The sequence below is a fragment of the Dromiciops gliroides genome, chromosome 1, assembly GCF_019393635.1.
Source record: "Dromiciops gliroides isolate mDroGli1 chromosome 1, mDroGli1.pri, whole genome shotgun sequence".
Classification (NCBI taxonomy): Eukaryota; Metazoa; Chordata; class Mammalia; order Microbiotheria; family Microbiotheriidae; genus Dromiciops; species Dromiciops gliroides.
Window position 1 is genome coordinate 542,164,232 of NC_057861.1, and position 22,331 is coordinate 542,186,562.

General features: G+C 41.5%; 1 protein-coding gene across 3 annotated transcripts in view; it reads left to right on the top strand.

Moving 5' to 3' along the window:
- The first annotated feature begins 365 nt into the window (after positions 1 to 365).
- The window catches only part of TECPR1 (tectonin beta-propeller repeat containing 1), an 82,345-nt gene continuing 60,379 nt past the window's right edge, over positions 366 to 22,331 (top strand). The window contains exons 1-4 of one of the 3 annotated variants that reach the window (XM_043984210.1): positions 366 to 745; positions 17,838 to 18,075; positions 19,798 to 19,980; positions 20,311 to 20,433. In XM_043984210.1, the coding sequence (XP_043840145.1) occupies positions 17,851 to 18,075; positions 19,798 to 19,980; positions 20,311 to 20,433 (531 nt within the window). In that variant the 5' untranslated portion in view covers positions 366 to 745; positions 17,838 to 17,850. Of the gene's footprint in view, positions 746 to 17,837; positions 18,076 to 19,797; positions 19,981 to 20,310; positions 20,434 to 22,331 lie in introns of those variants that run through there. The other 2 variants (XM_043984216.1, XM_043984223.1) reach the window with 2 other exon arrangements.

Here is a 22,331-nt window from a genome sequence, read left to right on the forward strand (position 1 = left end):
TTCTTACCCTTTATTGCTAAGTGAGGAAGCAAGTGGCTCGCCTTCCTCTCCCAGCTCCGGCCCCCTCTCTCCTTCTTTCCAAACTCCGGCCTCCGCTCCCCTCTCCCAGTTCTAGCTTCCTTCCCTCTCCTCTTTTCCAAGCTCTAGCTCCCTCCTCCTTCCCTCACCCTCAGCTCTGGCCCCACCCCCTCTCCCAGTTATAGCCCCTCCCTCTCACCTCTCCCGGTTCTGGTCCCTCCCCCTTTCCCAGCAGTCCCCCCCATTCCCGCCTCTCCCAGTTCTGCCCCGCCCTCTTTCCCGGTCTTCCAGATCTGGCCCCTCCCCCTCTCCTTTTCTGCTCCCCTCCCCCTCCGCTGCTCTCTCACCCCATTCCCTCGCCTTTCTGCTGGGCTCCGTCGTCTCCCTCCCCTCCCAGCCCTCTAGGAGGCGAGGCGCTGGCGTTCCAAATGTGCCTCCTTGACGCAGCATCGGGCTGAGCCAATCGCTTTGCACCTGCGGGCTGAGCAGGAGAGGGGGGGAGGCCAATCCGAGGGCCGCTAGGTCTCCCGCAGCTTCCTCTGGGAGAGGGGTCGGGGCTTTGCGTCGGGTCGGTGGCCACGGGAGGGGAGGGTCCGAGGTCTGCGCTTTGGCGGAGAGCGGAGGGAGGGAGGGGGATCTTGACAGTGCCTGGAGCCGCCCCCACCCCGGACCCTCCTTCGCCTACCACCTCTGCATGGGCCCTTGAGTGCTCGCAGACCCTCCTGAGGTAAATCCCGAGGTAGCACATCTGCTGGGGATGCGGGTGGAGGTGGGGAGGGGCGGCGGGGGGTGGGGGCTCATCACATCTGGAGGGAGGCGGAACTCTCTAGCAGCTCCAGAACCAGGTGTGTTGGTGCCGGGGAAGTCCTGGGAGGTGGCCCAGGTCAGCATCCCAAGCACCGCCAGCACGGGTTTAGATGGAAGGGGTGGGGGGTGGGGGGAGTGGAGCAGGAAACTGAAGACATTCCCGTCTCCTTAGCATCTGGATGACTTTGAAGAGGTAGCCCTGGTACTGGGGGTTGGGGGTGGGGGAGGAGAGGGAGCTGGATGCTTGTGCTTTCTCCCATCTGTTTCAGTGAACTGTGGAATTGGAACCGGTGTAAACACTACCGTTGTTTTGTTTTGTTTTTTTTTCAGAGAGGGCTTTGCTGCGGACTCTGAATTGCCTGCTTGGGGCGGGGGCGGGTGGGAGGAATGCAGAACGAAGAGAAAGATCCCCTCTCCTTTTTTCTATACGTTTGGAGTCGGGGAATAGGATTGCTCTCGTTCACCTCACACCTTGGGATAGTCAGCCAGTATTTATTAAATACCCATCATGTGCCAAACACTATGCTAAGCTCTCGGGTGGGCATCCGTAACCGCAAACCCAGCTTATAAGTGACCCACACAAGTATTTGGACTTGGCACTTTGTGTGCCATCTTGAGAGAATCTGACATTTATTAAAGCATTATGACAATTTGAAGAAATCGAACTCTTCGATAACAGCGTGTTTCCTAGTCAGTCATGAGAAGTGGGTGTCAGGCATACCAGAATAAACCTGTTTGCAATGGGATTTACTATGGGCAGATGGTCAGGGGGCTGGGAGCTTTTCACATATGGTGGTACTCTCTCGGAGTGGCTGCAAACACATGTTTCTAAAGGAGAAAGAAACTTAATTAGAAGCTTGGACTAACTTGCCTGTGATTGGAATAAGAGTTTATTTTAATTTGGCTGGCTGGTGCAGTCCTCAGCATGGAGCAATTTTTACAGAAATAAGGTGAATTTTTTAAAAGAAAATTTGATTCAGCCGTCAGGTTTAGCTTTCATTGTTACTATTAACCTAAGGATTCTTAGTACCTAAAATGTAACTAAGTAATTATGCATGGGCCTTGGACATAGTAGAGTGTAAGTGTTGAATTGAATTCCAAGCAATACCAGGAATTGACTGCGTTGTTCTAGAGTTCCCATGTCATTTTCTGTACTTATAAATTAGGCTGAGTGGTAGATAATCTGTTGACATCATGAAGTGTTTTTTCATGCAACACTGTCCTGAGCAGAATTTAGCAGAAATGAATCCTACAAGTTCAATTTAGCTAATCTTCTCTCCCTACTCCTACCCCACACCCCCATTCCATTTCCTGAGTTTGAAAAATCTTTTGGATTCTGAAAAGATTTGTGGTTACAATGGAAGAAGTTGTAATAGTGCTTATGAGTATATGGCTTTCAAGGTGGCAACCGGTGTACTCTTTTTTTTTTTTTTTGGTGGGGCAATGAGGGTTAAGTGACTTGCCCAGGGTCACACAGCCAGTGTCAAGTGTCTGAGGCTAGATTTGAACTCAGTTACTCCTGAATCCATGGCCGGTGCTTTGTCTACTGTGCAACCTAGCTGCCCCCATCAGTGTACTCTTTTTTTTGTTTTTGTTTTTTGGTGAGGCAGTTGGGGTTAAGTGACTTGCCCAGGGTCACACAGCTAGTAAGTGTTAAGTGTCTGAGGCTGGATTTGAACTCAAGTCCTCCTGAATCCAGGGCTGGTGCCTCTATCCACTGCGCCATATAGCTGCCCCATTTTTGGGGGGGGGGGGAGGCAGTGTACTCTTAATGGAATGATAGAAGGACGAAATGTTTTCCTGGGTAAGTTTTTGGTTGGTTAGATAGGAAACCTGTTCAATATGATATCCTTCTTCTTCTGAGGAAGACTATTCCCTGGGGGCACCAGTTCCTATCCTCTCAAGGTGAAACAGGGAGAAGTAATTATCTCTAAGGTCTACTTTGAGAGGTGAGGGTTGTGGAAGAAAATTCTGCATTCCAAGTTTTAAGCACAAGCCTGCTAGAAACAGTTTTTATTAATTTTTTATTACTCTTATCTAAGCATTTTTTCTACTTAGGAAGAAATAAACCCAAACTAGCAGTCTCTTCTGTCCTTAGAAATCTCTCTAACACTGTGACCCTGGGCAAGTCACTTAACCCTCATTGCCCCACCCCCCAAAAAACCAAAACAAAACAAAAAAAAGAAATCTCTCTAACATAAGCCATTGTGAAGTCAAAGCTTTATGGCATATTGGAACAAAGAAAATTTCACTATTAATACTGAGCAAGGGTCCAGTGTTTAGATAGCAGTTCATTTAACACTTTGCTTCTTCAAACCAAACAATAGTCACTTAAAATATCTGGTACATCTTAAAGAAGTCATGTTGTGGCATTTAAAAAGGCTCAAGAGGTATAATTTCTGGGTAATTTAATAATTTTATCAATAAGGGCAGCACATTTATTAATAAAAGGATGGTTATTTGGTGATCTCTCTTAGACCAAAGACTCCTGGTAGTGGATTCACAGTTTATATGCCCTTGGAAGAGCAGGTGTTACTTAAGATGCCAATCAACACTGCTTAGTTAATAATTAATGAGAAAATGATATTACAATGAGAGGGTGGGCTATATTATGATGAGACTCTTGGGTCACCCAAATTTTGGTCAGAGAGTCATCAATTTCCATATCACCTGTCTGAGCAAGGGAGAATCAGTACTTCCCAGACCTGTCAGAGCAAACACAATGAGCAGGAATGAATTTATTAGCCCAAACTTAGAATTTCTTGTACTGTCTGATTAGATCTTGGTCTGGATAAATCTCTGCCAAAGACTTCCCACACTGGTTGATTTGTGGATGAGGAAGTAGATAAGGGGAAAAACCTTGGTCCTAATACAATAATTAGTTATTAAATACAAAAGAGAAGTAATTTCTCACAATTTCTTAAACCATTCAGTTCATCTGTGGTAGAGACGGACAATGCCGCTATATTAAAGTATTTCCTGTTCTGAGTCTAATTATCACCCTTGATCTATTTTCCAGAATCTTAGAGTTTAATAGTTTCCTAACAGAAAGTGCTTAGGTTTTGGAAAAGGGATTTAGTGGAAGCCATTGTTTTTAGAAGTTCATGTACTTGATACAGGTTTTCTTCTTGATAAGTCTGGAAGGGAACTTTAGACTGCAGAAATATTTGTTTCCTAATATTTTCATTAAGGAAAAAAGAGACCTTAAGGTGATTACGCTGGGTCAAAAATATTATTCTGTTCCAGTTTAGCACAGTGCCTGAAATTCTTCCAGTAGAGAGATTGATTCCTTTTCATCTTTTGAAAGTTTTTTTGATTTTTAAAAAACCTCTATTAAAATAAAAATACCATTGCTTTATATGTTCTCAGCTAATCCCCCAAAGAATGTCTTGTAGGAACTGGGTAATTCTATTTCCCTTCCATTCTTAGCTGAGTTGACAAGGTCTTTCTTTTCCTGCAGACTTTCCTCCTTTCTACTCTTCTCTTGTAGTATTGGGACTCCCCACGACGACTCTAGGGATTTCTCTGTAGTCATCCTAATTATTTCGTTGTTTTTACATGGTAATTACTGCTTATTTATTTCCCTGAATGAGGTTTTATCAAATGCTTGTCAAAATAGAAACGAAATCATAGACTACAGTACTTCTTTACCAAGAAACACATAATTGGCTCTTTGCATAGTTAATAGTGAAGTACTGGAGATATTGAAAGCCTATTTAAATAAAAATAATAGAAAAGGTTATTTCTAGAAAAAACACTCTACAACTAATTTACACATCTGTAATTCTCTGTAATCTGGCTGTTTTCATTCAAATGATACTATCTATTCAGCTATTCCTTAAAAATAGGTTTAGCTATTTTCAGGTTTAGTCTTTTTTTCTGCATTCTCAAATTTATTGTCCACTTACTAAGTGCCAAGTACACCAAGGCTGTGTAGATATAAGGTATAGACAGATGGGGGCTCTTCAGGGAAAATTCTTGCAATCTAGTCAGAGGGACAGGATTCCTTCACTTTATCAGTCCATCTAGCTCTGGTCCCATATGTCTTCTCCCCTTTTCCTTTCCTCCCATTCTTTTAACTTTCTATAATCTCGTTTGGACCTCAGTATTCAACTGAACTCTCTCCAGTTACTGATCTCTTATATACTGAATCTTTGGGGGGGGGGGGGCGGGGCAATGAGGGTTAAGTGACTTGCCCAGGGTCACACAGCTAGTAAGTGTCAAGTGTCTGAGGACGGATTTGAACTCAGGTACTCCTGAATCCAGGGCCGGTGCTCTATCCACTGCGCCACCTAGCCGCCCCCCAACTGCCTCACTTTAAAAAAAAAAAAAAGAACTATAACATTTGGGGCAGCTAGGTGGTGCAGTGGATAGAGCACCGGCCCTGGAGTCAGGAGTACCTGAGTTCAAATCCGGCCTCAGACACTTAATACTTACTAGCTGTGTGTCCCTGGGCAAATCACTTAACCCCAATTGCCTCACTAAAAAAAAACACCACACACACAAAAAGAAAAAAAATGCTTTAGTCTTCACTCTTGAGTCCATCATTTCTCTGTCTGGAGGTGGATCGCATATTTCATCATTAATCTTTTGGAATATTGGTGGGTCTTTGATCAGTTAAGTCTTTCAAAGTTGACTATCTTTATAATATTGCTGCTGTTACTGTGAAGATTGTTCACCTGGTTCTGTTTGCTTCACTTTGCATCACTAGTCTTCCCAGGTTTTACTGAAACTTTCCCCTTCATCATTTCTTTTTGGGTTTTTTTTTTTTTTTTTGCAGGGCAATGGGGTTTAAGTGACTTGCCCAAGGTCACACAGCTAGTAAGTGTCTGAGGCTGGGTTTGAACTCAGGTCCTCCTGAATCCAAGGCTAGTGCCTTATCCATTGCGCCACCTAGCTGCCCCCACCCTTCATCATTTCTTAAACACAGTAGTATTCTATTGCATTCATATACCATCACTTATTCAACCTTTTTTCAATTGATGGATATCCCCTTTGTTTCCAATTCTTTGTCCCCCACAAAAAGAGCTGCTTTAAATATTTTTGCACATATTGATTCTTCTTTCTTTGATCTCCTTGGGGTATAGTCCTTGATACCTCTCTCTCAACCTTTCACGTACACTCTATTGCCAAGTCCTGTCGATTTTACTTTTGTAATATCACACACACACACACACACACACACACACACACGTGCCCCCTTCTCTTTTCTGATACAATTGCCGTCCAGGTGTAGGCCCACCTCACTACACAGCTGAACTATTGCAATAACCTGCTTATTGGTCTCTTGGTCTCCCTGCCTCAAGTCTCTCTCCACTCCAGTCCATTCTTCACTCAAGCATCAGAGTGATCTTCCAAATGCTCAAATCTGACCATGTCTGCCTGCCTGTCTGTCTGTCTCTCACTTTCTCACAACACACACACACAAATAACTAATGGCTCCTTATCACCTCCAGGATGAAATATAAAATCCTCTGTTTGGCACTGAAAGCCCTTCCTCTGCTGATTATTTCCCATTTATCCTGTCTGTAGCTTGTTTATACATAGTTTTTTGTTTTTTTTTTAAATGAGGCAATCGGGGTTAAGTGACTTGCCCAGGGTCACACAGCTAGTAAGTAAGTGTCTGAGGCCTAATTTGAACTCAGGTTCTCCTGACTCCAGGGCTGGTGCTTTATCCACTGAGCCACCTAGCTGTCCCTATACATAGTTATTTTCATACTGTCTCTTCTACTAGACTAAGCTCCTTGAGAGCAGGGACTGCTTTTTTTGTCTTTTAGACAATATTTGTAAAATACTTAACATAGTAATGGAGCATAATGCGTACTGTGTTACTCAACTTAACAGATATGTGTGTATATAAAAGCATTTATCTAGACATAGACATACACATACAATACACATGCCCATACATATACACATAGATAAACCATACAAGGAAGCTTATGCCAGGTCTTAAATAATTGGTACATACAACATATCCCAGCCCAAGGCTCATTGGCCAGTATTTGGTTTCTTAATGGCTTAGAGTGAGGGTAAATGGCAGTTGCTTCTGTTTTGGCCAGAAATTCTTGAGGGCCTCTCTCTCTCTCTCCCTCTCTCTCTCTCTCTTTCCCTCTCCCTCCGTCTCCTCCTCTTTCCCTTTCCCTCTCCCCCTCTCCTTCTCTTCCTCCTTTCCTTCTTTCCTTCCTTACTCTCCATTCATTCATTTATTTGTTTTGACTTGGTAAAGAAGTCCTTTTTTTCTCTTTAAAAACTTTATTTATTTATTTATTTGGTGGGGCAATGGGGGTTAAGTGACTTGCCCAGGGTCACACAGCTAGTAAGTGTCAAGTGTCTGAGGCCAAATTTGAACTCAGGTACTCCTGAATCCAGCGCCAGTGCTTTATCCACTGCGCCATCTAGCTGTCCCAAGAAGTACTTAAAAAAAAAAAAAAGCAAATCTTTTTTATTTAAAGTTTTGAGTTCCAAATTTTATCCCTCCCTCCCTCCCTTTCTTCCTTGCCCCATCCCTGAGGTGGTAAGTAATCAAATATAGGTTGTACATGTGCAGTTATGTAAAACATTACCACAATAGTTGTTTTGTATAAGAAAATGAATAAAAGAAAAAAAGAAAGTGAAAAATATCGTGCTTCAGTCTGTATTCAATCGGTATCAGTTCTTTCTTTGGAGGTGAATAGTATGCTCCATCATTAGTCCTTTAGGATTGTCTTGGATCATTGTATTGCTGAGAATAATTAAATCATTCACTGTTCTTCATTGAACAATATTGCTGTCATTGTAAAGGAAGCCTTTCTTTGCCTCACTTCTTACTTAGTCTTAATCACTGAATGGGCGTTGCCAAAGGCAAACTGAAGCCTTAGCTTAAAAAGGCCAAAGTCTCCCACTGCATCCGGGATGTTTCCAGTTGTCCTGATCTATATCTTGCCACTGGACCCAGATGGCTCTGGAGAAAAGAGTGTGACTGATGACTTTACACAGCCCTCCCTCATTTAAATCCAGTTCACTGCAAATCATAACATCATGAGCCTCTTCATGAATGAAGGACATTTATTTGAGTTTTCTTATACACCTTTAGGAATTTTAAAGACCTTTATTTCATGGAAATATCTCTTTTACAAGCCTCCCAGGTTTTGAAATACCTGAATTCTTGGAGTTTATTGAGTAGGAAGTGGGGGTGACATGGTAAGACTCGAGCATTAGAAAGATTACTTGGACAAGCGAATTGAGAATTGACTGGAGTGGGGAGAGATTTGAGACAGGCTATTGGAATAGTCCCTGTGTAAGGTGAGGAAGGCCTGCATCTGGCTGAGCTATTTAATTCCATAGTGTTTTATAGTTAGTATTAAGCACGTGCAAGTATATACTCAGGCAGAACTGAGGGGGATCTCACCTCGAGGCATTTAGGGTCTGTTTTTTTTGTAGGGTGAGCCTCCAGAAAAAAACGGAAAGCCCAGAGGCCCAGATTCTACTTGACAGAATCACAGCCTCTCCTAGTTGGAAGGAACCTCAGGGGTTATCTAGTCTAATGTGTCCTTGAACAAGAATACCTTCTATAACAGACCCAGCATGTGATCAGTCGCTCCACTTTGGCTGCAGAGTCCCAGTGAGGGGGATCCCAGTCTGTCCCCTTTCCCCCCATAACTCCCCCTCCGTCCCCACCCTATTCCACTTTGGGGTAGTCTCATTCATAGGATCTTAGGAAAGACTTCAGAGGCCATCCAATCCAACTGGCTCTTTTTATAGATGAAGGAACTGAACCTAAGTGATTCATCCAAGGTACCTGCCACAGGTATAGGATCAAAGTAAGCAGCCAAGGCAGGATTTGAGCCCACGTTCTCCAACCCCAGAGCCAGTGTTGTTTTTTCAAATTCCCCAAGTTTTTAGGAAGTTTTTCTTTACATCAAGTCTGAATTTGTTTCCTTGCAACTCCATGGTTTATTCCCAGTTTTGCCACCTGGGGTTAAGCAAAAGGATTCCCTCATCCAGTGACAGCCTTTGAAATACTGAAAGAGAATCTTCTTTTCTCATGGCTGAACATCCCCAGTTCCTTCAACTGAGTCTCATTTGGCATGATTTTATAGCCAGAGCCTAATAGTGCCTGGCATACAGTAGGCACTTAATAAATGCCCATTGAATTAATGGAATCGTCCTGTTTGCCCTCCTGGATACTGTTCTGTTCATCAATACCTTCCCTTGAATGTAGCGTCTGGAACGAAATACTTTATTCTAGATGTAGTTTGGTCAGGGCAGAGTACAGTAGGAATATCCATCATCTTGCTTGCCCTGGATAATAGTCCTTTCTTAATGTGGCCTAAGATTGTATTAGTTTTCTTAGCTGACAGGTCATACCTTTGATTCAGATTGAACTTGCATTCCACCAAAACTTCCAGTTCTTTTTCAGACAAAATGCTGTCTAGCCGTACCTCTCTCAGATTGTATTTGGGAGGTTGATTTTTTTTAACCAAAGCTGAAGACTTTTCATTTATTCAGATATGCAAGTGGTTCTATAATTTCATTGATTTGCAGATTGTGTCTTGGCTGTTCGGTCCTTCTTATTAGACTTGTCCATGTTCTCCCATAAGTATGCCATAGGAGATCTATTCAACATGTGGGAGCCTTCCTCACTTTCATCTGACATCCCAAGTAGACTAGTGGAGGACCCATCCTTTCCATCTATCATCACTTCACATGTGAACAGCCCATCTTCTTTTCCTGCCACACATTAACCCTGTGACGTGTTTTACTTCCTTAAAATTCCTCATTAGTTATATGTTGCAGCCCGTGTACCTTTCCATTGTCCACTGTATGATTTTTCCTTTCATTTTCCCTTTTTCCTTTCCCCATTTCATTTTCCACCGTTCCCTTCTAAAATTTCTATTGGCAACTTTTCAAAACATCACCTTCATTTCCCAATATATTCCTTCCTCATTCCCTTTCCAGAAATACATTTTATACAAAGAATAAAAAAAACCAAAACAATTCAACAAAACCAGCCAGCACAGCCACCATGTCTGATATTATACTTGGTGCTCTGCTATGAATAGAATGAGGCAGATCTTTTTTAAAACTATTTTTATTTATATTTAGCATTTTTTTTCTTTTTAAATTTTGAGTTTCAAATTCTTTCCCTCCCTCCTATTCCATCCCCACCCACTGTAAAGGCAAGCAATATCATATCAATTGTATGTGTGAAATCATGAAAAACATATTTCCATGTTAGCCATATAATTTTTTAAAGCAAGAAAATTATACTTCAGTTTGCATTCAGAGTTTATCAGTTCTCCTTCTGTAGGTGAATAGCATTTTTTCATCATGAGGCCTTTGGAATTATCTTGGATCATTGTGTTGATCAGAGTAGCCAAGTCTTTTACAATTGATCATTACAACATTGCTGTTACTGTGCACAATGATCTCCTGCTTCTTCTCACTTCCCTTGGCATCAGCTAATGTAAGTCTTGCCATGTTTTTTGTTTTTTTGCAGGGCAATGAAGGTTAAGTGACTTGCCTAGGGTCGCACAGCTAGTAATTGTCAAGTGCCTGAGGTCGGATTTGAACTCAGGTTCTTCCTGATTCCAGGGCCAATGCTTTATCGACTGCGCCACCTAGCTGCCCCTGGCATGTTTTTTATGAAACTGTCCCTCTCCACATTTCTTATAGCACACTAGTACTCCATTTCAGTCATATGCCTCAACTTATTCAGCCATTCTCCAATTGATGAGCATCCCATTGATTTCTGATTCTTTGCCACCACAGAAAGAGCTGCTATAAATATTTTTTGTACATTTAGTTTCTGTTTCTTTGATCGCTTTGAGATACAGACCTAGTAATGGTATTGCTGGGTCAAAGGGTTTGCACAGTGTTTTAGCCATAAAACATAAGTGTTTGGGCATAGTTCCAATTTGTTCTCCAGGATGGTCAGACCAGTTTTCTACTCCACTAGCAGTTCATTAGACTACCTATTTTTCCTTCACCACCTCCAGCATTTGCCATTTCTGAGAGGTCTGAGGTAATATCTCAGAATTGTTGTTTTTTTAATTTTTTTTTAATTTATTTTTGCAGGGCAATGGGGGTTGTGACTTGCCCAGGGTCACACAGCTAGTAAGTGTCAAGTGTCTGAGGCCGGATTTGAACTCAGGAACTCCTGAATCCAGGGCCGGTGCTTTATCTACTGCGCCACCTAGCTGCCCATCAGAATTGTTTTAATTTGCATTTCTCTCATCAGATCATTTTTTCATATGACTATGGATAGCTTTGATTTTTTTCTTCTGAAAACTATCTTTTTAAATCCTTTGACTATTTATCAATTGGGGAAAGGCTTTTATTTTTATAAATTTGACTCAGTTCTATTATACTCAGTATATATTTGAGAACTGAGGCCTTTATCAGAGAAACTTAACAGTCAAATTTTTTGTTACTACATCATCTGTGGCACCTTTTAGCATAATGTAGTTTACCTAATTATCTTTTAATTAGGTCTATTTTAAGTACATAAAAATTGGTTTTATTAATATCTTGCTTTTTAAAAATTACCTGTGTCACATTGAAAAAAGTCTGACATAGGGAGTGTTTCACACTCATGATCTTCTGCCTCCACAGTGAAGCAAAAAGTAATAAAAGGAAATATCTTATACACCTAAATATTTGTAACAACACCTTTTGGGGTACATGAAGGACTTTTTCCCTCCCTGGGAAGATTTGATGATGTCCATCAATTGCAGAATAGCTAAACAAGTTGTTTCACCTGAAATTAACTCAATATTGTGGGGCTGTAAGAAATTATGGATATTATTAATAGAGAAAAACTCAGGAATTGATGCAAAGTGAAATCAGCAAATTCAGGAAAATGACATATATGACTGAAACAATATGAATGGGGAAAAACAACAAGCTATTGGAACTGAATACTGTGGAATAGTAACAACCAAGCTTAATCAATGAGAGGTCACCTCCCCTACTATTTTGCAGAGGTTGGGGACTATGGGTGTGGAACTGCCTATAATGTCAGACTTTTTTGATATACTGATTAGTTTTGCATAAACTCCTTTCTCATATTCTTTGTTGTAAGGGAAGGGAGAGGGGAATATACTGGGAAATGTAGGTAAAAATAAAAGATGTCAGTGTACTTTTTTTTTTTTGCAGGGCAATGAGGGTTAAGTGACTTGCCCAGGGTCACACAGCTAGTAAGTGTCAAGTGTCTGAGGCTGAATTTGAACTCAGGTCCTCCTGAATCCAGGGCCGGTGCTTTATCCGCTGCACCACCTAGCTGCCCCCCCCCTGCTGTCAATGTACTTAAAAAAAATAATTCTATGCTTCTCTGTGTTCATCACTGTACTTGACTCATACTACATAGTAATATTCCATTATATTCAGGTTGGTTTAGCTAGTCCCCAATTCATGAGCATCCATTTTGTTTCTGGTTCTTTGCCACTATGAAAATGCTACTCTAAATATTTTAGGTTTATATAAGACCTGTATTTTTCATCTTTGACCTCCTTGGGGTCTATACCTCCTAGAAGTATTTCTAGGCTGAAGAATATAGACATTTTAGTTACTTTCTTAGCATAATTCCATATTGCTTTTCAAATTCATTGGGCCAAGTTATAGTTCAACTAACAATTGTAAAAAAAAAATTATTCGCTAGCTAATCTAATCTTGAAAAATTAATATATATGGACTTATGAAAATTATGATTATATGAAAAATTATAAGCTTAGAGAAATTATAATTGAGCCATAAGTCCTGCCGAGGTTGCCATTCAAATGTAAAAATATTTTGAATGACTGGGGTTAATTTGGACTAATTTGACTGGAGGACTAATCTGGGGTCTTTTGACTAACTGACTATTTGACTGCTGTTAATTTAATGTGGGCCGTTTATAAAGTTCCACCACAGTGCTCCACTCCCAAAATTGATAAGCAAAAGATTAAGAAGCCTTTTAACTAAATAATCAAAGCAGAGTTTATTTATGAGATACTATTTAAAATTAAGAATACAGGGAAATAATATGTACAACCTGACTGCTTTCCAGTGCTTCCTTCCACCTGCTGAGCCTGGAACCTTTTTAATACAATAAGGACCTTAGCGGCCTCTTGCCATAGGGTATGTTCCATTCAGGTCCTTTATTCTAACTTGGAGCAAAGCCCTTTCACTTTGTAAATCCCCCTGCTTCTAACTTTCCTCTCCTTAACTGCCACCACTGAACCCCTATGTTTCTCTCTCACTGACCTCCCCTTCTGTTCTCCTAGTGCTCCAGTCTTTCTAATCTCTTAATTTTGTCAGCCTCCCTCAGTCTTATCTTCCGGTCTCCTAATCTTGTCCTTTGGCCTCTCCCTGTGTACCAATGGACCTTCTTCTAGCTGGAAAGCTCTTTCTCATTTTCTCTAGCATCCTTGTAGCAGCCTCCCTGTCTGTCTTCTCCAACCTTTGCTGTCCCTCTAATCTTGTCAGCCAGCCTCCAGTCTTCCTGTCAGCCCCACTGAGTCTAACTCCCAGGTCTATATATATTTTCCTATCTCCACTCAAATCTCCGGGCTTTTTTTTTTTGCGCCCCGGAAGACCAAGCTAATCCACCAGCCAGGGTTGGGGGGGGGGGCGGGGAACGGGATGCTCGAGCATCATGTGCCTCAGCACAGGCTACGCCAGAGCCCAGGTTCTCTCGATCTGCTCAGGGTGGAGGGAGCTAGCGCTCCCTCCCTCCAGCTGTCTGATCTGTCTTGTACAGCCCATGGGGCTTTTTGGCTCAGCTGAAGTGGAGGGGGAAGGGCACCAGCACCTCCCACACAGAAGAGACCCTGAGGGCCTAAGGCTTTCTAATCTCAGCCTAAAGGTAGGGTCCCCAAATAAAAATAAATTTCTACACAATGTACCTCTCTTTCCATAGCCCTTCCAGTATCAGCTATTCCCATCTCTTGTTGAGTTTTGCAGATTTTCTGGGTGTGAAATGAAACCTCAGAATTGTTTTGATTTGCATTTTTCTTATTATTAATGATTTAGAGTAATCTTTCACATTGTTGTTAATAAGTTTCTTCATTTGGAAATTGCCCATGCCCTTTGACCACTGGGGAATAATTTTTGGGTTTTGTGTTTGTTTTAATTCTATTCATATTTTGGATAGCATACCCATATCAGAAATATTTATTTTGTTACCCCTCACCCCAATTGACCACTTCCTTTTTTTTATTCTGGTTGCATTTCATTTGATTTTTTTTTTTTTACAAAAGCTTTTCAATTTCAGCTCATTGGAATTACCTTTTTCTTCTTCTGTGATCGTCTTCATCTGTTGTTTGGTTAAGAACTCACTCTCTAGTCTTTTTTTTTTTTTTTTTTTTTTTGGTGAGGCAATTGGGGTTAAGTGACTTGCCCAGGGTCACACAGCTAGTAAGTGTTAAGTGTCTGAGGTCGGATTTGAACTCAGGTACTCCTGAATCCAGGGCCAGTGCTCTATCCACTGCACCATCTAGCTGCCCCTTCACTCTCTAGTCTTAACTGTTGAAGATATTTGATCTGCTCCTCATCTGATTTTTTTATGGTGTGGTTTTTGATATCCAGGTCATATATACAGTAGGATCCTGTGTTCTCAATGTCTTTGGGCCAATTGTGAAATGGTAAAGATGCAGTCCCTTGCTGAATATTGCTAGCAAAAGCTTACTTGTTCTCTTTCAGTACTGCCATGGAGGACACCCTTGATTTATGTGTAAATTAGCCGCACAAAATTTTTGTATAGAAGGAAAATAGACATATAGGTTGATAGTAGTTGTTTTCTCATTCAAATTTTTTATAGTAATACAAACTGAGTTGTTTTTCCTATACCTTGAAGTCTCTTCCTTTCGCTATGAATTAGAGTCTTCACCTTTCTGTCACTTTCAGCACAATCTTCTCTGTATAGTCCAAAATCACCTTGACCACTGTCTTTATTTTCTTTAGTAGCATTTCTACCTCCCCTTCTAGTGAGGTTAGAGCTCAAATGTGGTGATTCTACTGTCTTGATGGTAAAAATAGTTTGTTATAGTGATTTTTGCAAATATTTTCCTTTTTTCTTTTTGTTGCTGCTGTTACTGTCTTCCTTCCGGTTTGTTTGTGTTTGTGTTTTCATTTCCTTGAGATGACTTGGCTTAATTGGATATTTTGTCAAGCATTTTGTAAACTGGCTTTATCCTTCACTGCTTATCTCTGCTTTATGAGATTATATTGCTTGAAGTCTTACATTCTCATTTGGGGTAGATTTTAAGCGTAAGTTTATATTCTAAATTAGTATTGCCTTTGTTTAGCTTCTTTTCTCTACTTGACAGAGAGAAGTTGTGCATACTGACTTCCTAGATGCTTTGGTGTTCTTTGGTTAATTGATTTACACCAATTAATCTTATGAAATAAGATTAACAAATTAATAATATGAATTAATAATAATAATAAATTAATATAATTGGTGTCCATGTCATTTCCATTGTTAATTTCTTGGTTTTTGTTATCAATTAGTTATTTAAATAGTTCAAGATTGAGTTGTTTTAATTGTATGCCATGTCTTTTTAAATTATTCATTCTTCCAGCTTTTTACCATTCTGATCTTTTCTCTAATAAATTGGTGGTCTGACTGTACACAGATAACTGATTCAGCTTAGACTTTCACAACAATAATGTATCTTTACTTGTCTACTAAAATATAATCAACTTAATTTTTTGTATGCTATTTATTGCTCACCTACCAGTTCTTTTCTGGAAGAAAGTGTTTGTAATGTAAAAGCATGAGGCTTCTGAGTAGTTTTTGGCCTCTCATTTCTTCTCGAACCATATTTTTTGCTTTCCAATATATTTCTCTTCACCATTCTGTTTCCCCACTTTTGTGCTGAAGTCACCAAATATCATGTTTGTGACACAGCATAGGGATGAATACAGATTCCCAAGGGTACAGTCCACTGAAGACCTTTATTCATTTAATAAGCATATATTAAAAGCCTACCTTATGCCAGGCATTGTCCTAGATGATGGGCATTCAGAAACCAAAAAACAAAGTCTCTATCCTCATAGAGTTTAATCCTCATGGAGCTTTTCAGTAGAGAAGAAAATACTAAATATATGCAAAGTAAATATTTTTTGGGGGAAGGGTAGTAACAGTCAAAGAGATAAGGATATGCTTCATGTAGAGAAAGTACCACTTGAGCTGAGCCTCGAAGGAAGTGAGAGATTAACGAGGCAGAAAGGAGGAATGAATTCTAGACATGGAGGACAGCCTGTTCAAAAGATTAGAAGATGAGAGATACAGAGTCATTTGTGAGGAACAGCACGTAAGCCACTTTGGCTTAAAGTATATGAAGGGAAGTAATATATAATAAGCCTGCAAAGGGAGGCTGGAGCCAAATTGTGAAAGGCTTTATGTACCATACAGAGGGTTTTGTATTTTATCTTAAATGCAATTTCTGGGGGTGGGAGAAGTGTGCACAGGATAGAATACCAGCCCTGAAAGTCAGGAGGACCTGAGTTCAAATGTGGTCTCAGACACTAGCTGTGTGACCGTGGGCGAATCACTTAATCTTTCAACAACAACAACAAAAATACAGTAGAGAGCCACTGGAACTTCTTGAATGAATGAATGGAAAAAACCCCAACATTAACTTTTTACCATGAGCCAGGCACTGTGCTACATATAGAAATACAAATAAAAAAGCAGCGAGGTGATTCAGTGTGTGAAGCACTGGACTTGAGTCAAAAAGAACTGAGATCAGGCAGCTAGATGGCGCAGTGGATAGAGCACTGGCCCTGGATTCAGGAGTACCTGAGTTCAAATCCAGCCTCAGACACTTAACACTTACTAGCTGTGTGACCCTGGGCAAGTCACTTAACCCCAATTGCCCCTCAAAAAAAAAAACAACAAGAAAAAGAACTGAGATCCAGCCCTGCCTTAGACACTAACTGGCTGTGTGACCCTGGGCAAATCACCTAAACTCTGCCTCAGTTTTCTCATCTGTAAAATGGAGATAATAATATACCTCCCTCACAAGGTTGTTTTGAAGATAAAATGAGATAATATTTGTAAAGTACATTTTTTTTTTTGTAAAGTGCTTTGTAGACCTTAAAGCACTGTATAAAAGCTAGTGGTGGTGGTGGTGATGATGATGGTGCCAACAGTCCCTGCCCTCAAGTAGCTTACTAAAACATATAAGGGAGTTGTGGTCAGGGAGTGGTGTTTTGGTCTGGAATGTCAGAGGAATGGGGAGAATAGAGAGCCAAAGGGGAATTAATTGACTTGTTCTTTCCAGAAATGGTAGTGTTGATTAGATTATTGCTCCTAGAGCTAGAGAGGAAATTCATTGGAGAGGATGCCGGAAAGATGTGTACAGTGGCATAGAGGGGAGCAACTTGCTAGGTATGAGTCTGGGCTAGAAAGCAGGAAGAATTGGATTGAAATGTAATGAGTTCGTTGACACTGAAACATTAATCTATCTTCTTTGGGTCTAAATCTGAATTATGGTTTAGTCTATAACTTTCTATCATTTTTACAAAAATTAGTAGTGACTTTGTCAAATGCTTTTCTAAAACCTAAGTAAACTCCGATTATTTTATTCTTCTGGCCTGTCAATCTGGTAATTCTGTCCAGAAAGGAAATAAGGTTATTGTGGAATGACCTGTTCTTCATGAAGCCATGCTCTCTCTTTGTGATCACTATTTCCTGGTCATTAGCCCTCCCTTGAATAATAATGTGTTCTAGAATTTTGCCAGAAATGGAGGTTAGTCTCACTGGTCTTTAGTCACTTTGGACTTGTTCAGCCCACCCCTTTGATGTTTTTTCCTCATTGAAGTTGAATTTGGTAGAAAGAATGTAAGTAATGCCCTCAAAGTTTACTTTATAAGAAGGAATGAGCATCATTTATTATTTATTAAAGCTTGCCACTTGTGAGTTATTCGGGCTTTTTTACATGTCGGAGTTATTTACAAAGGCCTCCTAGCTGGACTCATGATGAGGTGGGGAGGACTCTGTGGAGGCACTGACTGCCTGCTAACTCAGCGTTTCTTTTGCCCAGCTGCTGCCCAACCATGCCAAATTCCTTGCTGTGGGCTGTGGATATTTTTGGGAGAGTGTATACCCTTGCCACAGCTGGCCAGTACTGGGAACTCTGCAAGGATGCCCATCTGGAGTTCAAGCGGGTCAGCGCAGTAAAACAGTGCTGCTGGGGGATCGCCTGTGACAATCAAGTCTATGTGTATGTGTGCTCCAGTGATGTCCCCATCCGGCACCGGGAGGAAACCTACGAGAACCAGGTAGGGACTCCTCAAAGCTCCATCCCCAAGGAGAGCCAAGGGCTGGGTCAAAGTTCACTGGAGGTATTGTATAATGGAAAGATCCCTGGATTCCAAACCAGGAGTAATAGTCATGGTGCTGGGTGAGTCTGGGCAAGTCACTTCATCTTTCTCGGCTTCAGGCTCCTCTTCTGTAAAACGTAGTTGTGTGGGGGGGGGGCCAACCCATTGATCTCAGAGGTCCCTTCTAGTGCTAACAATCTGTTTCTATGAAAAGCAAAATTGAGCAATAGCCCTTACTTTTGGCAGGCAGAGAAAACAGTTCTTTCTTTTCTTTCTTCCTCTCTCCTTCCTTGTCCACTAGAACAAAGCTTGATTTCCTCTTTTATGTCCCAGCCTAAATAAATAAGAATCAAAATCTCAAAGGTGGAGTTTCTTATTTGCCAAGCACTTTCTTAAGTGCCAGGGATACAAAGAAAAGCAACGTAGTTAGATGATGGCTAGTTGGCTTTCTAAGATGTTTGGGGCTGAATTTCAGCATAAATGTAAACGTTTCTTCTACTGGAACATGGCCAGAACCTTTTGTACTGGTAAGGGACAGTCTTCATGGAGCATCAAGTCCCCCGGAGTGCTCAGGTAGTGTTTTCAAGCCTAGGACTAGACAGTTAGGAGACCTGCGTTCTAGTCCCAGCTCTGCCACTAACCAGTTATATGATTCTACACAAGGCCCTTGCTCTCTCATTAGCTCAGAACATTATCAAATGAGAGAAATACCTGGCACACCTGCCTCACTCATAGAACTTTTGTGAGGATAAAGAGTTGCAACTAGGTAGCATAGTGGATAGAGTGCCTGACTTGGCATTGGGAAGATCTGAATACAAATTCTGCTTTAGACACTTAGTAGATGTGTGACCCTGGGCAAGTCACTCTCTCAGTTGAGGAAACAGGCTGTAAATTCAAGAGAATAATAGCACTTACCTCACTGATTATGATTAGGATTCAACGAGCTAACATGTAAAGTATGTTGCTTGCAAATCTTAAAGTGCTATATTAATGTTAACTATTATTATAATATATGTAGAATTATTATGGAAAAATAAAAATGTTTTATAGCTATAACTAGTTATTATCCCAGAGGTTTAGGACATTGTAACTCCCTCCCCCTCCTAGAAAAGTACTCCTCTTTAGGCTCTCAGACTCCTGTAGGCCTCTCTTCCCGCTATCTCAATCCAGAGCCCTAGTTAAACCATGGATTGTCATCATCATCATCATTATTAATAGCTGCCATTTGTATAGGACTTTAAAGCTTATAAACTGTTTCACATCTGTTATCCAACTTAAACCTAGTAAAAAGCTTGTTGTGGTCTAAATACTACAGGTATTTCTGATTTTACAAATCAGAAAACTGAGGCTTAGAAGCTTTAAGTGGGGGCAGCTAGGTGGTGCAGTGGATAGAGCACCGGCCCTGGAGTCAGGAGGACCTGAGTTCAAATCCGGCCTCAGACACTTAACACTTACTAGCTGTGTGACCCTGGGCAAGTCACTTAACCCCAATTGCCTCACTAAAAAAAAAAAAGAAGAAGCTTTAAGTGACTTGTCCATTGTCATACAACTCATAAGTGTGAAAAGGGAGGATTGAAACCAAAATCTCTTTCTGACTCTAAATGCAAGACCCTTTAGCTACATTTTTTTCAAAAGCACAGTTGAAGGCTGTCCCCCCCCCCCCTTTTCTTTCCTGAATAGCGATGGAATCCAGTTGGTGGTTTCTGTGAAAAGCTCATGCCTAGTGACCGCTGGCAGTGGAGCGACGTGAGTGGGCTCAAGCACCAACAGCTGGATAGTTTGGTGCTGCCATCACCACACTGGGAGTGGGAATCTGACTGGTACGTGGATGAAAATTTTGGAGGGGAACCCACCGAGAAAGGGGTAGGTGACTCAAATCCCCACCCACTTAGATTCCCTCTAGGAAGTCTTTGGCCGGGCTCCTCCTCTGAAATGCTGCTGTCCCCTCTGCACCACTTGGAATTAGCATCCCCACCCCTGCCACCGTCCCACCTCCATCCTGGCCACTGCTGTGTGTGCCATCCCTGCTTGCTCTGCTGTGATTGATGTGCTTGTGTGTGATGTTGCTGTCTCTTTCTGGATACTCTGCCCCATCTTCCTTCTGCCCTCCCTATGTCCTGACCACCCACCCCAATGCTTTCTCCACATTCTTCTACCTGAACCTCATAAAGGAAAACTCCCTTGTTGTTTCAGGGATGGACGTATGCCATGGACTTCCCTGCCACCTACACTAGGGACAAGAAATGGAACTCCTGTGTGCGGCGGCGGAAGTGGATCCGCTACAGGAGATACAAATCCCGGGACACATGGGCCAAGGTCTCCCTGTTCCATTTTCTTTTCTTCTTCTTTTTTTTTTGATGCATTACCATGTGGATCAGAAGTAGTTGAATGAAGGTCACAAAAGAAAGCTCTTTGCAATTCAAGCAGCACGATATTAGATATTATATGTGGAAATATAAATATGCCCACATTCTCAACCCAGCCCATTTCTTATACTTCACGTTAGTCCTCCATGCCTCCCCATTGAAGTGCTATCATGCTCACCCGATTGACCCACCAGCTGTAGGATGTGGGCTTTTAAGTCGGTGGGAGGTTTACTTTTTCTCCCCCCCCCTTTAAAAAATGTTTTCCTAGTTACTTTATATTTTTTGTTACAGTCTGTTTATATACACTGGAGAGTCCTGCACCTTAGTAATTTTGTCATTTCATACCCCGGGTCCTTTTTCTCTTCCTGTGTATGCGTGAGGGGGTGTTTCTCATTGGTGGAGCTGGGCTTGAATTAAAACATCCATACTCTCTGAAAACCACTTTCCCCTTTAGGTCACAGAACCATAGATTCAGAGTCCACATAGTTCAGCCTTCTCCTTTTACAGATGAGGAAACTGAGGCCTAACTAAAGTTATATGCGTGTCCAAGATCATGCATAAGGGTCAGAGGTGGGATTTGAACCCGGGTCCTTTTGACTCCAGAGCCAGTACTATTTGAAGTGTAATGTCAAGATGGCAGGACTAGATATGGGTTGCAATCTGTGGTCATAGAATTGAGCAAAACCAGTGGGCCCATGTGGAGAGCAAACTTATATCTTTGGCCTTATGGACACTGTACTTCAGTCGGCCGAACTAACTCGTCATAGTTACCCATGATAAGTTAAGTAAGACCAAAACTCTTAAATGCTGGCCTGCCCTCAATTTATCTGTTTGTTTCTTTCTTTGAGCTCATAGGCCTGTAGCTTCAGGCAGAAGGTCACACTATTTTACCTTGTCCTAACAAGGCCTCAAATGCCAAGTTTACACTTTCCTGCCATTTCCTGTTGCGTCCCCCACACCCCCCGCCAAAAAAGAAAGATTGACATAGGATAAAACTACTTGTCCTCTGTGGTCCAGTGACACAGACAAGCTACTCTACCTTCTGACTGCTTATTCTCACTGTTTTTCCCTTATGCCTGGAATTCTCTCCATCTCCATCTCCTGACTTTCCTGGCCTCCTTCAAGCCCCACCTAAAATCCCACCTTCTACAAGAAGCCTTTTCCAGTCCCCCTTAATGCTAGTGCCTCTCTTCTGAGACAATCTCCAATTTATCATGTACGTATCTTGTTTTTTTACATAGTCGTCTTCAGCTTGTCTCCCACCTTGAGGGGAAGGACTGTCTTTTACTTTTCTTTGTACCCACCATTCTTAGTACAAAGTCGGTGCTTTATAAATTATTGACTGACTGATTTGATCTAAAAGATACTCTGCAGCCACACACACACATACACACACACACACACACACACACACATATACATCTATTGATCTATCTATCTGTCTATACCTCATTCAAACATTTGCCACATGTGGATTGTTCATGTGACCCCCCCCCCTCCCCAAAAGAACCCTGGACTTGTCAGAGGCTCTGAATTCTGCTTCTGACTCCAGCACTGTGGAGCTCTGTGACTTGGGGCAAGCCATCAAACAGATCTAAGTGTAGTGTGATGGGAAGCTCACTGGACTTGGAGCTAGGAAGGCCTGGGTTCAGTTCCTGTTTCAGGTACTTCATAGATGTGTGACCCTGGGCAAGTCATTTGATCTCTGAGGGCTTCAGTTTTCTCATTTGTAAAATGAGGGGGTTAGACATAAAGATCTCTGGGATCCCTTCTGGCTTTACATCTATGATTTATGGCTACTTTTCATTCATTTATTTATTTGTTTGCGGCTATTTTTCTCATCTGAGT